At 38.1% G+C, this 13586-nt stretch overlaps 1 protein-coding gene across 1 annotated transcript in view; it reads left to right on the forward strand.

The window, feature by feature from the left end:
- The window catches only part of LOC118846198 (complement factor H-related protein 4-like), a 113398-nt gene that overhangs the window by 54870 nt on the left and 44942 nt on the right, over positions 1 to 13586 (forward strand). Inside the window, exons 7-8 of the mRNA XM_036754492.1 lie at positions 3293 to 3469; positions 11074 to 11250. Of these exons, the coding sequence (XP_036610387.1) occupies positions 3293 to 3469; positions 11074 to 11250 (354 nt within the window). The remainder of the gene's footprint in view (positions 1 to 3292; positions 3470 to 11073; positions 11251 to 13586) is intronic.

Raw genomic sequence — 13586 nt, forward strand, 5'->3', positions numbered from 1 at the left:
ATTCCAAAGTCTGAGTCTGAATCTGACACTGTTTTCACTGCCTGTTCATGTTTCCAGACAACTACTTGACCCTTGAGCTTTTTGTCGGGGTACAACTGCTTGTAGAGTAGAGAGTGCTTTGTCCGAAGCTTGAGGGGCTGCACTGCTATTTTCAGAGCTACTTCTACACAGCAAGCTCTGCCACACCAGTGTTCCTTCTCCCCCAAGAACTGCCACCCAGGATTGTGGCCCAGATCCAGGCAGGGAAAAGCAAGCTTTGCACTCCCACTCTATTCTGCTGCTTAATTCCTCCCACCAGTTGGGCCTGAGCCAGAAGCAACCACAGCTGTAGCTGTGGAAGCAGCCTCAGAGCTGCACCACCTCTGCTGCCCCTGGGGTGGTGGCTGATGGCAAACTCCTTTCATTCTATCCCTGCAGCTTTTCCCACTAACCTTCTCTGTTGTCTTTGGTGTTTGTGGGTTGAGAAGTCTGGTAACTGCCACAGCTCACTGATTCTTGGTGCTAGGGCTTGTTCCACCTGGCTCCCAGTCTGGTTGGTCCTGGCACAGCACACGCTGGGCTATGCTCTGCTCTGATCCCAGCTCTGTGCAATAGACCCTTCCTAGTGACCATCCAGGCTTTCCTGGGCTGGAGTCCTGCTTCCTTTTGCTATTTCATGGGTTCTGCAGCTCTAGAATTTGTTTAAAGACATTTTTATAGGTGTTTGGAGGGACCTGGGTGGCAGGGGAGCTTAAGCAAGTCCCTGCTTTCCAGCCACCATCTTGGCTCTGCCCCTAAAGTTGCCTTCCATAAGGTCTACATGTTATATTCCATCTCAATAAATGTCAAGATCACATTTTCTATAACAGTTGTTGTTCCTCCAGTTTCACTAGAAAAATAAATAAGTTTTGATTATTTTATAGCTTCTGATAAAAATTTACTATTTACTGTGAAGCTACTTGATTTGAATAAGACATATACTATATAAAAACTAAAATAAAGACTATATTTTCTCATTCTTTTTCGGGAATTCCATGTGTAAAACCACCTGTAATACAAAATGGTGCCATTCTTAATGAGTTAAACATTTATGAGTTTGGAGACAGAGTGATATACAAATGTTATAAAGGTTTCAGTATTGACAGGCCAGAAGCTATAAAATGTATCAGAGGAACCTGGCCTAATCCACCACGATGTAAAGGTAAAGAGCCTTTCTTTTCCTTTCAAGGACAATTTTATTTTTTAATACTTAGATCTAGCTCACAAAGTATTTATGATACAGTAATGCTAGAATGATCAAACCAATGTTAAACACAAATTGCAAAAATAGATATGAATTCCCAAAGGCTTCTTTTGAATTAGAGTTTTCCAGATGTTAACTAGAAACTTGAAAATTCAATTCAAAATAGACAATAATTGTAACATACTAACTTACATCATCAAATGGATTGTCCTCTTAATACTTTATCTGTTGTTTTTTTAAATCCTTTTACACTTCACAGTGTACTGGGGATAGAAAATAGGGCAACAATTTCCTTGGTTTCTAATTGTTTCCTGACATTAAGTTTACTCTATACAAAATTAACAATCCCAAAAGAACCAAAGGAGTGTGCGGATGTACCCCAAGTATGAAATAGTCTCTTTAATCCTCAATATATAGTTTTATACAAGAAGGAAGAAAACAGAATATAGCTTGTTTCATACTGATGTTGGTAATTCTCACTTTCTTACAGTAGTTTAAATAGTCAGAGGTTTTATGATTTAGAGTTTTAAATTCTCTTTAAAACAAGAAAACTGGACTCAGAGAAATCAGTGAGTTTCCAGTGTTACATAGATAATACTAAGTCTGGGATTCACAATCAAGTCTCTGATTCCTTATACTGTATTTGTATAATGCTACACATGCCTCACTACACTGATTGCAATGAATCATGAGTTGACTATCGTAGCACCTCTTTTTGACTCATTCTTTCAACTCCTACTCTAACTGGAAAGCCAGACCCTCAAAATCTGGCCAAATATTATTTCTACCCTCAGAGTTGTAGGAGTAATTCTAAAAAGCTGGGAATTTTAATGCCATCTGGTGTGCTCTCTATTGAGTGTTGGCCAGGAATCTCAACTTGGAAATGACTGATTTGGGAATTTGTTTTACATGACTATGCATATTTGTTATAAGAATTTGTGTTTCTTTCTTTATTTTTAGTAGTGGGGGAAAGTAGGAAGGAGAAAAAAATTCTCATTAATTTAAAAAATTTAAAAGAGAAATTATTTAATGAGATAGTATAGTTAGATTGGAACAAAAAATAAACCCCTCCCTAAACTTCTGGGGCACAGCCTTCCACAAATACACATAAAGTCAGTGGTGAGAGTAGGCATAATCTTAATAAGTAGTCTTATGGTGAGGTGCAAGTGTAGAGAACACATTTGGCATAGGAATAAGTCACAGCTTTTTTGTGTAGCAAGTCCTTTTTCTTGCTACCAGAGTCCTCATGATGTTCCCCTTAAGTGTGGCTCTTTTCTGGGTTTCTGATTTCATTTTACCTTGAATTCCCTTTCATGGTCTATGCTCAGCCAAGTTGTTTCAAGGAAAACCAGTGATGAAATCACAATTTTTTAAGGTATTGACATAAGTACATGTAAATGCAACCACACTGGCACACCCAGGATGGCTACTAGTACAGGTTCTTTTATCAGCTTTGCTACGAAAGACTGCTCAAAAAGGTGTCAATAATCTTCTTTTAATCACATTCACTACTACAGGGGAAAGGTTAGCACCATGAATGTCAGAGAAAATACAGAGAAGAGAAATTAGCATAAAGACCAACAGATAGGGGTGTTAACTACCTGAATCAAAGCAATACTACTATACACTTATATCCACCACTGAATCAAGAGAGCCTTTACCTCTAAGCAGTTGGGGAGTTCTGAACATATGGCTACTCAGAATCTCCACCAGGGAACCACAGGACTCTTCTCATAAGTGAAATGCCAGAGCAAAATACCAACTCAGAGTATATATACACTTCTCAGAGTCAGAAGGCATCAAAACCCTCCTGACTCAGTGCCTAATTAGAAATTAGCAAAAAGTGTGAGCCTTCCTACAAGCAAGCCTCCCCTAAGTAAGCTTCCTTTCACAGGCTCCATGTGAGGCCTATTAATGGGCAGGGAAGATCTTACATCCCATTAATACTACAGGACATTGAAGAATAAAAATTTATTTTTTGTGTTGTTGTTGCTGTTACAACCATGCTATTGTAGTTATTTCATCATATCTTTTTTTAAATACTTATTAATTACACAAATTTTTTTTCAGCTGTGAGATGTTCAGCTCCACCCCAGTTCTTTAATGCTGACATGATTGGTATTTCAAAACGCCACTATTTTCCAGGAGACAAAGTGATTTATCATTGTCTACCAAATTTCCAAGCTGAAGGCTCAACTGAAGTAACTTGTATAGGAGGCCTCTGGAAAGGGGATCCCCAATGCAAAGGTATTTACTAATTTGTTTGGATTCTTTCAATTTCCCAGTGATTTTATGGGTTTAGAGAATTATAAAAGAACTCATTAGGGTAGATCCATATTGCTTTGCAATTCAGTTTTTGAGAATTGCCTGGGACAAGGAGAGGTTGTGATATAACCAGGTTCAGACAAGCAGCGTGGGTCAGAGATGGGAATTTAAATTAAGTCATCTTGATTTCAAGATGGGCTCTCTATATACTATACCTTACTAACAGAAATAATTAAGCTTATCATTTTAACTAAAAATGATTAAATAAATTAATTAGAAGTGATTAATTTAAAAATTGCTTCATAAGATCATGAACTCCATGAGGGCAGCAACTATCTAAATTTTGGCAGGAACTGAAATTTTGTATCTCCTCCAGGACCTAGCACAAGTTTCTACTTGAATGAGTGTTTTTTTAAATGTTTGTTGAATTGAAAATGATTTGAGTTATGGAGTGCAATACAATTTATTTTGTAGAAATATTTAAATAATGTTTCTATTATAATATTTTGGAAAGAGTTTTGAGGTCCTGTCTTCCTTCAGGCAGAAGGAAGAAATAAATCAGGTGTGGGGATGCTGTGCCCTTCTAGATCCTCAAGTGTGGCCCAATGACTGAATCCAAATGTCACAGAAAAATCCACTTAATAAAAGGATTTGTTCTATAAAACTTGGACTTAGTCAAAAGGTAATACTTAAGAACCTAGGAGGCCACATATGACCTGAAAGCTACAGGCTCTCCAACCCTGAAATATGTGTTTTAATGCCACTTCCATTGTTTCTATAGTTTTGTTTTCATCCTTCTGGACATTTCTGATGTCTTTGAAGATACTGATTAAATTCCTTGTCATTTTCTTTAAATTTGACTTCCATGACACTGCACTTAACTGGCTTTCATTCAAGGTTGAAGACATAAAATGCAAAGTCATGTGTGCACAGGGGGTCACTATAATCATAGAGAGAGAAGAGCTTCCTAAGAGTATGGGGGAAGAAATTTGAGAAAAAAAACTAGCTAATAAAAGAAATTCTGAAAATATATGAAAAATTGTGAGCTATTTCATAGCAAACACAATGGACCTGGAACACAGATTCAGGAGAAATAATTTAAATATCATTGTACTATTTGAAAGCCAATACCAAAGTACCTAGACATAATATTTGAAGAAATCATAAAAGAAAACTGCCTAGATCTCTCAGAACAAGATATAGAAGTTACTTGTCCTATCCTGAAAGAAACCTTAATATGAAAATTCAGGGAATATTAAAGCAAAAAATTAGAGATGCCTATCAAACAACAACATTACAAACAACAAATAAACCTATAAGCATCCAAAAATAAATAATCCAAGTTATGAGGAATCCAAATCAAGATTATATAAAACTTAGTGAGAACTCTTTAAGGGAGCAGAGACCTTTAATATGATATTGTAGAAGACAAAAGATCTATCCTTGGCATAGCCAAGATGGAGGCTGGAAAGCAGGGACTTGCTTAAGCTCTCCCCCAGGTCCCTCCAAACACCTGTAAAAAAATGGCACTGAACAAATTCTAGAGCTGCAGAACCCACAGAATAGCAGATGGAAGCAGGGCTTTAACCCAGGATAGCCTGGATGGTCACTGGTAATGGTCTCTCCATGATGCTGGGAGTGGAGGGCAGCCCAGTGTGTGGTGCCAGGACCAACCAGACCAGGAGCCAGGCAGAACAGGCCACAGAGCCCTGAATCATTGAGCTGTGGCAGTTACCAGACTTCTCAACCCACAAATGCCAAAGACAACGGAGCAACCTAGTTACAAAACTGCTGGAACAGAGTGAGAAGAGTGCAGAGTCTGCCGTAGTCCTGGGGTTGCAGAGGTGGTGCAGTTCTGAGGCTGTTTCCAGAGCTCCAGCTGTGGTTGCTTCTGGCCCCAGGCCCACCCATTGGGAGGAATTAAGTGGCAGAGCAAAGTGGGTTTGCAGAGCCTACTTTGCCCTGCTTGGATCTGGGTTGTGGTTCTGGTTGGCAGTTCTTGGGAGAGGAGCAGTGCTCATGTGGCAGAGCTTGCTGTGCAGAAGTAGCTCTGAAAACAGCAGCCCAGGCCCTAAAGCTTGGGCAAAATCACTCTCTACTCTACAAGCAGTCATACCCTGACAAAAAGCTCAAAGGTCATGTAGTTGGCTGGTAACATGGCCAGGCAGTGAAAAAGGATGCAGATTCAGGCTCAGACTCTAGAATCTTTTTTTGTTGACAAAGAAGATCAAAACATATAACCAGAAGAAGTGAACAAAGTCAAAGAGCCCACATCAAAAGCCTCCAAGAAAAATATGAATTGGTCTCAGGCCATGGGGGAGCTGAAAAAGGATTTGGAAAAGCAAGGAATAGAAGGAGAGGAAAAACGGGGAAGAACAATGAGAGAGATGCAAGAAAATCATGAAAAACAAGTCAATGACTTGCTAAAGGAGACCTAAAAAATACTGAAGAAAATAACACCTTCAAAAATAGACTCACTCAAATGGCAAAAGAGCTCCAAAAAGCCAATGAGAAGAAGAATGCCTTGAAAGGCAGAATTAGCCAAAGAGAAAAGGAATAAAGGGGGATAGGATAGGAAGGAGAAAAATACAATTTGTCTTTCACAACATGACTGTTATGGAAGTGTTTTGCCTAATGATACATGTGTGGCCTATGTTGAACTGCTTGCCTTCTTAGGGAGAGTGGGTGGGAAGGGAGAGGGGAGAGAATTTGGAACTCAAAGTTTTAATAGCAGGTGCTCAAAAAATTTGTTTTTGCATGCAACTGGGAAATAAGATATACAAGCAATGGGGCATAGAAATCTATCTTGCCCTACAAGAAAGTAAGGGGGAAGAAGATGGGGTGTGGGGAGTGGGGTGACAGAAGGGAGGGCTGACTGGGGAATGGGGCAATCAGTACATATGCCATCTTGGACTCGGGGAGAGAGTGTAGAAATGTGGAGAAAATTTATAGCTCAAAATCTTGTGGAAACCAATGCTGAAAAGTAAAAAATTAATTAAAAGATAAAAATTGAAAAAATCTAGGCTCATAACCAAGAATAGCTTATCCAGAAAAACTGTGTATAATCCTACATGGGAAAAATTGAACAATTGATTCCCAAACAGTCTTGATGAAAAGTGAAGATCTAAATAGAAAATTTGTCAAGTAATCATAAGGAGCTAAACAAAATTAAACTATTTGCATTCTTATATAGGGAGATGATACATGTAGCCCCTAAGAAACCTCATAATCACCAAGCATCAGGTCATAGAGGGAGCTTAATTAGTCCAAGGACCTAGGAGTAATTCTGTGATGTTTTGATATCTAAGAAAAATGGAAGGGATACAAAAGAGGAATGCTGTGGGACAGGAGAGAAGGGAAAGGAAAAATAGGTGGAAATATTTCACAAAAATGGTTTGCGTAAGTAAAAGTCTATACCCCAAGAGAAATAAAGTGGTGGGGGGAATGGGTGATACTTGAATGTCACTCTCATCTGAACTGGCTAATGGAGGGAAGTATACACACACAGAGTTCAGTACTGACATGAATTTCACCGACAGGAAAACAGGAAATAAAGGAGTAAAGAAAACAAACTCTTAAAGAAGGATTGGGAAACAAAAAGGAGAAAAGTGGCAGACACCAGCACAAACAACAAACAGCTGAGACAATTGCTGAAGAGCCACAGTGCTGGAGAGCAGCGCCAGGGGAAGAGGAGACTTCAGGCAGCCAGACCCCTCCCCGACACCTCAGGAAACTGAAGGCTATAATACACAAAGCCAGTAACTAGACTCACAATCCCCAGAACAAGAAATCTGGGACAGAGAGCCCTGTGCCCCAATAACAAAAATTTATTGTAAAGCCAGGAAAAGGCTAACTAACATGAAGAAGAACACAAAAACACCGAGGACCACTGATTCTTTTTATGGAGACAGGCATGGTCAAAATACCAATTTGGAAGAGGATAGCATTGACACTATACCCACATCTGATACCTCAAAAGGGAATGTGAACTGGTCTCAAGCCCAAAAAGCATTACTGGAAGAGCTAAAGGGGGATTTGAAAAATCAAATTAGAGAGGTAAAAGAAAAAAATGGAAAAAATGGAAAAAAAAAGAAAACCACTGATGAAATCAAGTCATTAAAAAATAAGACTGGTGACATGGTTATGGAGATTCAGAATCCAAATAGAGAAAATGACACCCTGAGAGGTAAAATCAATCAATTGGAAAAGGAGACCCAAAAGCAAAAGGAAGATAGCAACTCATTAAAAATTAGAATTGAACAAGTGGAAGCATTGGGCTATGAGGCATCAAGAAATAGTAAAACAAAATGTAAAGAATGAAAAGATAGAAGAAAATGTGAAATGCCTGATTGGAAAAACAACTGACCTAGAAAATAGATTCAGGAGAGACAATTTAAGAAATATTGCTCTACCAGAAATCCACGATGAGAAAAGAGCCTTGACAGTATCTTCGAAGAAATTATCAAAGACAACTAACGATTGGTCCTAGACCAGAGGGTAAAATTGTCATTGAAAGAATCCACTGATAACCCCCTGAAAGACATCCCAAATTGAAAACACAAAAAAATATTAAAGCAAAATTTCAGAATTATAAAGTCAAGGAGAAAATACTGAGAGCAACCAAAAAAAGAAACAATTCAAATCATGGAACTATAGTCAGGATCAATGCAGGATCTTTCAGCTTCTACATTAAATGACAGGAGAAATTGGAATATGATATCCCGAAGGGCAAAGGAGCTGGGTCTACAACCAAGGATCAACTACCCAGCAAAAATGAGCATAATTTTCCAGGCAATGAGATGGGCATTCATCTAAATGAGGGAGTTCTAGACCTTCCTGATGAAAAGGCCAGAACTCAATGGAAAATTTGATCTTCCAATACAAAACTCAAGAGAGACATAAAAAGGTAAACAGGGGGGAAAACCGCACAAACCTTACTAATCAATAAGTGCAAATCATTTACATCTTTATATAGGATTATATCATCTTATGTGTGTGATATATATATATATATATATATAGATATATGTCAATCTTTAGAATAGTACAGTTATTATGACAATTGAAAGGGATACACATAGACTGTGGAAGTCTGTATAAAATAACTGATATAAGGATAAAAACATAACTAAGAGATGTAAAGGGAGGGTTCCGGGAGAAAAGGTAAGGAGGTAGTAGAAAAGCATAAATTACAGCAAATGAAGTGACACAAAAATACATTATAGCAGAGGGAAAGAAGGTAGGGAGAAGAGTAGTATTTGAGCTTTACTCTCATTGGATCTGGTTCAAGAAGGGAACAACATACACAGATAAGTATAGAAATCTAACTTGTCCTACAGGCAGTAGAAGGGGAAAGAGGAAAAAAAAGGGAGGTGGTGGTCAAAAGGGAGGGAAGAAGTAGCAAGTGGAAAATGGAAAGATGAGGGAGGGGAGAGGGAGGGTAAACTGAGGAAGGCAGAGATCAAAAGCAAAACTTTGTTGAGAAGTGGAAGGGAAAAGGGAGAAATAAAAGCATAAATGGGGGAAATAGGATGGAGAAAAAGACACAGATAGTAATCATAACTGTGCATATGAATGGGATGAACTCTCCCATCAAACAGAAGCAGATAGCATAATGGATTAAAAACCATAATCTTACAATATGCTGTTTACAAGAAACACATTTGAAACAGGGAGATACACACAGGGTAAAGGTAAAAGGCTGGAGCAAAATATATTGCAGTTCAGCTAAAGTTAAAAAGCAAGGGTAGGAATCCTAATCTCATGCAAAGCAAAAGTAAAGATAGAGTTAATTAAAAGAGATGAGGAAGGACACTACATTCTGCTACAAAGCTGGATAAAATAATAACAAAATTCATCTGAAAGAACAAGAGGTTTAGAATATCTAGGGTATTAATGAAAAGAAATGCTAGGGAAGGTGGCCTAGCCATACCAGATATTAAACTGTACTATAAAGCAGCAGTCATCAAAACTACCTGGTACTGGCTAAGAAACAGAGTCGTGGATCAGTGGGATAGGAGAGGTATACAAGACAGAGAAGTCAACGACTATAGGAATCTACTCTTTGAAAAACCCAAAGAGGCCAGCTTCTGGGCTAAGAATTCACTATTTCACAAAAACCTCTGGGAAAATTGGAAAATGGTAGGGCAGAAACTGGGCATAGACCAATATCTTACACCATATACCAAAATAAAGTCAAAATGGGTTCATGATTTAGGAATAAAGTCTGATACTATAAGCAGTTTGGGAGAGCAAAGAATAGTTTGCCTATCAGATTCATGGGAAAGGAAAGAATGTATGACACAACAAGAGATAGCATTACAAAATGCAAAATGGATAATTGTGATTATGTTAAATTGAAATGTTTTTGTAAAAAAAACCTATGCAACAAAGACTAGGAGGGAAGCAGAAAACTGGGAGAAAATCTTTACAACCAGTGTCTTTGATAAAGGCCTCATCTCTAAAATATACAGGGAGCTGAACCAAGTTTATAGGAATACAAGTCATTCCCCAATTGAGAAATGATCAAAGGATATGAACAGGCAGTTTTCAGAGGAAGAAATTAAAGATATCTATAGGCATATGAAAAATTGCTCAGAATCATTACTGATTAGAGAAATGCAAAACAAAATTACTCTTAGGTACCACATCTCTCCTGTCAGATTGGCTAAAATGACAAAAAAGGACATCAATAAATACTGGAGAGAATGTAGGAAAATTCAAACAGTGTTACATTGCTGGTGGAGTTGTGAACTGATCCAGCCATTCTGGAGAGCAATTTGGAATTATGCCCAAAGGGCTATAAAAATCTTCATACCCTTTGACCCAGCAATACCACTTCTAGGGTTGTATCCCAAAGAGATCACACAAGTGGGAAAAGGACCCATATGTATAAAATATTTATTGTGGCTCCTTTTGTAGTAGCAAAGAATTGGAAATCAAGGGGATGCCCATCGACTGGGAAATGGCTGAACAAGCTGTGGTATATGAAGGTAATGGAATACTATTGTGCTATAAGAAATGGGGATGATACAGACTTCATAATAACCTGGAAAAATCTACATGATATAATGCTGAGCAAGCAGAGCAGAACCAGAAGAACATTATACACAGCCACAGATATATGGATTCTGCGATGACTAACCCTGATAGACTTTGCTCCTCTCAGCAATACAAGGTGCAAAGACAACTCAAAAGGACTCACAATGGAGAATGCTATCTACATCCAGAGAAAGACCTATGGAATCTGAATGCAGATTTAGGCACACTTTATGCTCACCTTTTTTTTTAACCTTTTTTTGTTATTTCTTTTGTCTTTCTCACGATTCATTCCATTGGTCATAATTCTTCTTTACAACTTGACTATTTTGAAAATAAGTTCAATGTGAAGTTAGATGTAGAAGATATACCAGATTCCATGTTGTCTTGGGCAGGGAGAGGGGAAGGAGGGAAAAGAAAATTTTGAACTCAAAATTATGTAGAACAGAGTGTTGTAAACTATAAATGAAAAATCTCACCAAAAAGAACTTCATGACTAACAACCAATGTCAAAACTGATTAGAGATATTCTTCTTTGATTTTTTTAGATTACTCTTGTGGGTATCCACCTCAAATTGAAAATGGTGAAATTATAAGCAATATAAAGGCACGATATGAGGCTGGTGAAACAGTGAGTTACAAGTGTATTCGACAGTTTAAAATATATGGAAATCCAGATATAGTTTGTATAAATAAGACCTGGACAGAACTTCCTCAATGCAAAGGTATAGTAACAGATTTTACTTTTTAAAAATGAAGAGAAGTATCAGGGAGATAACAAAGAACATGATTTGTAACAATTTCAAGTAGTATATGGGTTCCTTGTAAATATTGGTTTAAAAACAGAGCAGTTATAAATGAAAACTAAATCTTTTTGGGAGAATGGAGCCACAGTTGAGGCATATGTAACTAAATAACCTCCAAACCATAAGTACTGAGTGATTATTTGGTAGGAGAACACAAAGAATCAGTTAATTGTCACTATTTTAGGGAGTTTAGTAATAGGATAGCAATGAAAAGGCAGTAGGAATGGTTACTTTGTGCCCAGAACTGGGCAAAGCACTGGCAATACAAAGCCAATCAAAAAGAAAGACAACCCCTGCCTTCAAGGAGTCTACGTTCCAATCTGGGAAGACAAGCATGTGAAAGGAAGAGGAAAAGTAGAGATTGAAATAAAAGGGGCAAGGGACCCGAGGGGCATAATGAAAAAAAGGCTAGAGAATCAGGAATTGAGCTCCAAGAGGAATGAAGGAGTAAATATCTGGGTCTGGGTACTTGCCTTATGAGGAGCTGCTCCAGCTTTTTATTCTTCATCTCAGTCTCCTCACTCTGTTTCTAATTCCTGAATTTATTACCTGTCACAATGGATAAAATGCAGTTCCTGGAATCAGGAAGACACAAGTTCAAATCCTGCTTCACACAGTTGCTATCTGTGTGACCCTGGGAAAGACACTTTATCTCACTATTTCTGTTTCCTTACCTGTAAAATGGACAGAATAATAGCATAATAATAACAGGGTTGTTCTAAGGATCAAATAAGATATGGATAGTGCTTTATAAAACCCCCAAAAGCTACATAAATGATGGGTATAATGTAATGCTAGTACCTTCCCTCTGCTGATTATTTACAATTTATCTTGTATATGTCTTTCATGTAGTTGTTTATGTGTTGCCTCCCCCATTAGACTGTGGGCTTTTTGAAAGCACAAACCATTTTTTTAAACCTTCCTTTATATCACAAGTAATAGTAACTATTACTCTTTTGGCCAGGAACCCTGAGGGTCTTCCCCTCTCAGTTTGATTCTTTCCTTTTTTCTTTTGAGTTTTTATTAAAGAGACCATTCCTTGATTCACTACTTAAAGAGGCCTATTCACTGAATGGGCATTACCTCACTCAAAGTGAGAACCTGAAAAGACTTTAGCCTAAAAGGGCCAGCATCTCCCAATTCATCCTGGGCCATCTCCAGTTGTCCTGGTGAATGTCAGGGCACCAGACTCGGATGGCTCTGGAGGAGAAAGTGAGGCCGGTGACCTTGCACAGTCCTCAGTCACTCAAATTGAAGTCAACTGTAAGTCATGTCCTCATTTCTCTGATGCCATGGTCCTCCTCAACAATGAAAGACAAACACACATGCAATATATGTGACCAGTGAAAAGCTATAGTATTAGACTTTGTGTCTATATACATCATTAATCTACTTTAAATGTTATATTTAAAAAGATCATTATTCTAATTTCTTTGACCTACTCAAGTTTTCGTTATTAATTTCTTACAATTAATTTATGATGATCCGGGTGACTTGCATTACTAACTAGAAAGGCCTATTCTCTTGCCCTGAAACCAGATTTGCTGTCACTCACTCCTTTCTGATAAATAGTCCCTGAGCAAGCAATTAAAATCTTAATTGATTCAAATCCTGGAATTTGACTTGCTTTCAGGACATTCAGCTTATCCTGGATCTACCCTTATTTTCTTTTTGAATGTTAAAAAGTGTATTTTGAAAAAAAACAAACCTCTGAGCACAGCTACACTGTGATGTCCTCTTCTCCATGAAAGTCATAGATTCTTTGTTGTTGGCTTAATCTCAGGACCCTGTAAGACTTCTCAATGTGTACTGAGACAGAAGGCTAACATTAGAAATAAGGGAGAGTAAGATTCTTACCACTAGTTCTCTCAGGTTTTCTGCTTTTTTTTGCTCCTCATTTGGTTTAATCATTTTTTCACCTCGTGCAACAATTCATGACCTCTTTTGGGGTTTCTGTGGCAAAGACACTGAAATGGTTTGCCATTTCCTTCTCCAGCTCATTTTACAGATGAGCAGACTGAGACAAATAAGGTTAAATGACTTGCTCAGGCTCACTCAGCTCATAAGTATTTGAGGCCACATTTAGACTCAGGTCTTCCTGACTCCAGGCCTGACGCTATCCATGGTGCCACCTAGCTGCCCCATTAGTCCTCATTACCAAGCAAAATTCTCATCCTCCTGGATTCTTTCCTCTGGCTGATGGCCCTATTGATTCTTTTATTCTTGGTATATGGTATGAGATATTGGTCTATGCC

This window comes from Trichosurus vulpecula, chromosome 4, assembly GCF_011100635.1.
Source record: "Trichosurus vulpecula isolate mTriVul1 chromosome 4, mTriVul1.pri, whole genome shotgun sequence".
Lineage (NCBI taxonomy): Eukaryota > Metazoa > Chordata > Mammalia > Diprotodontia > Phalangeridae > Trichosurus > Trichosurus vulpecula.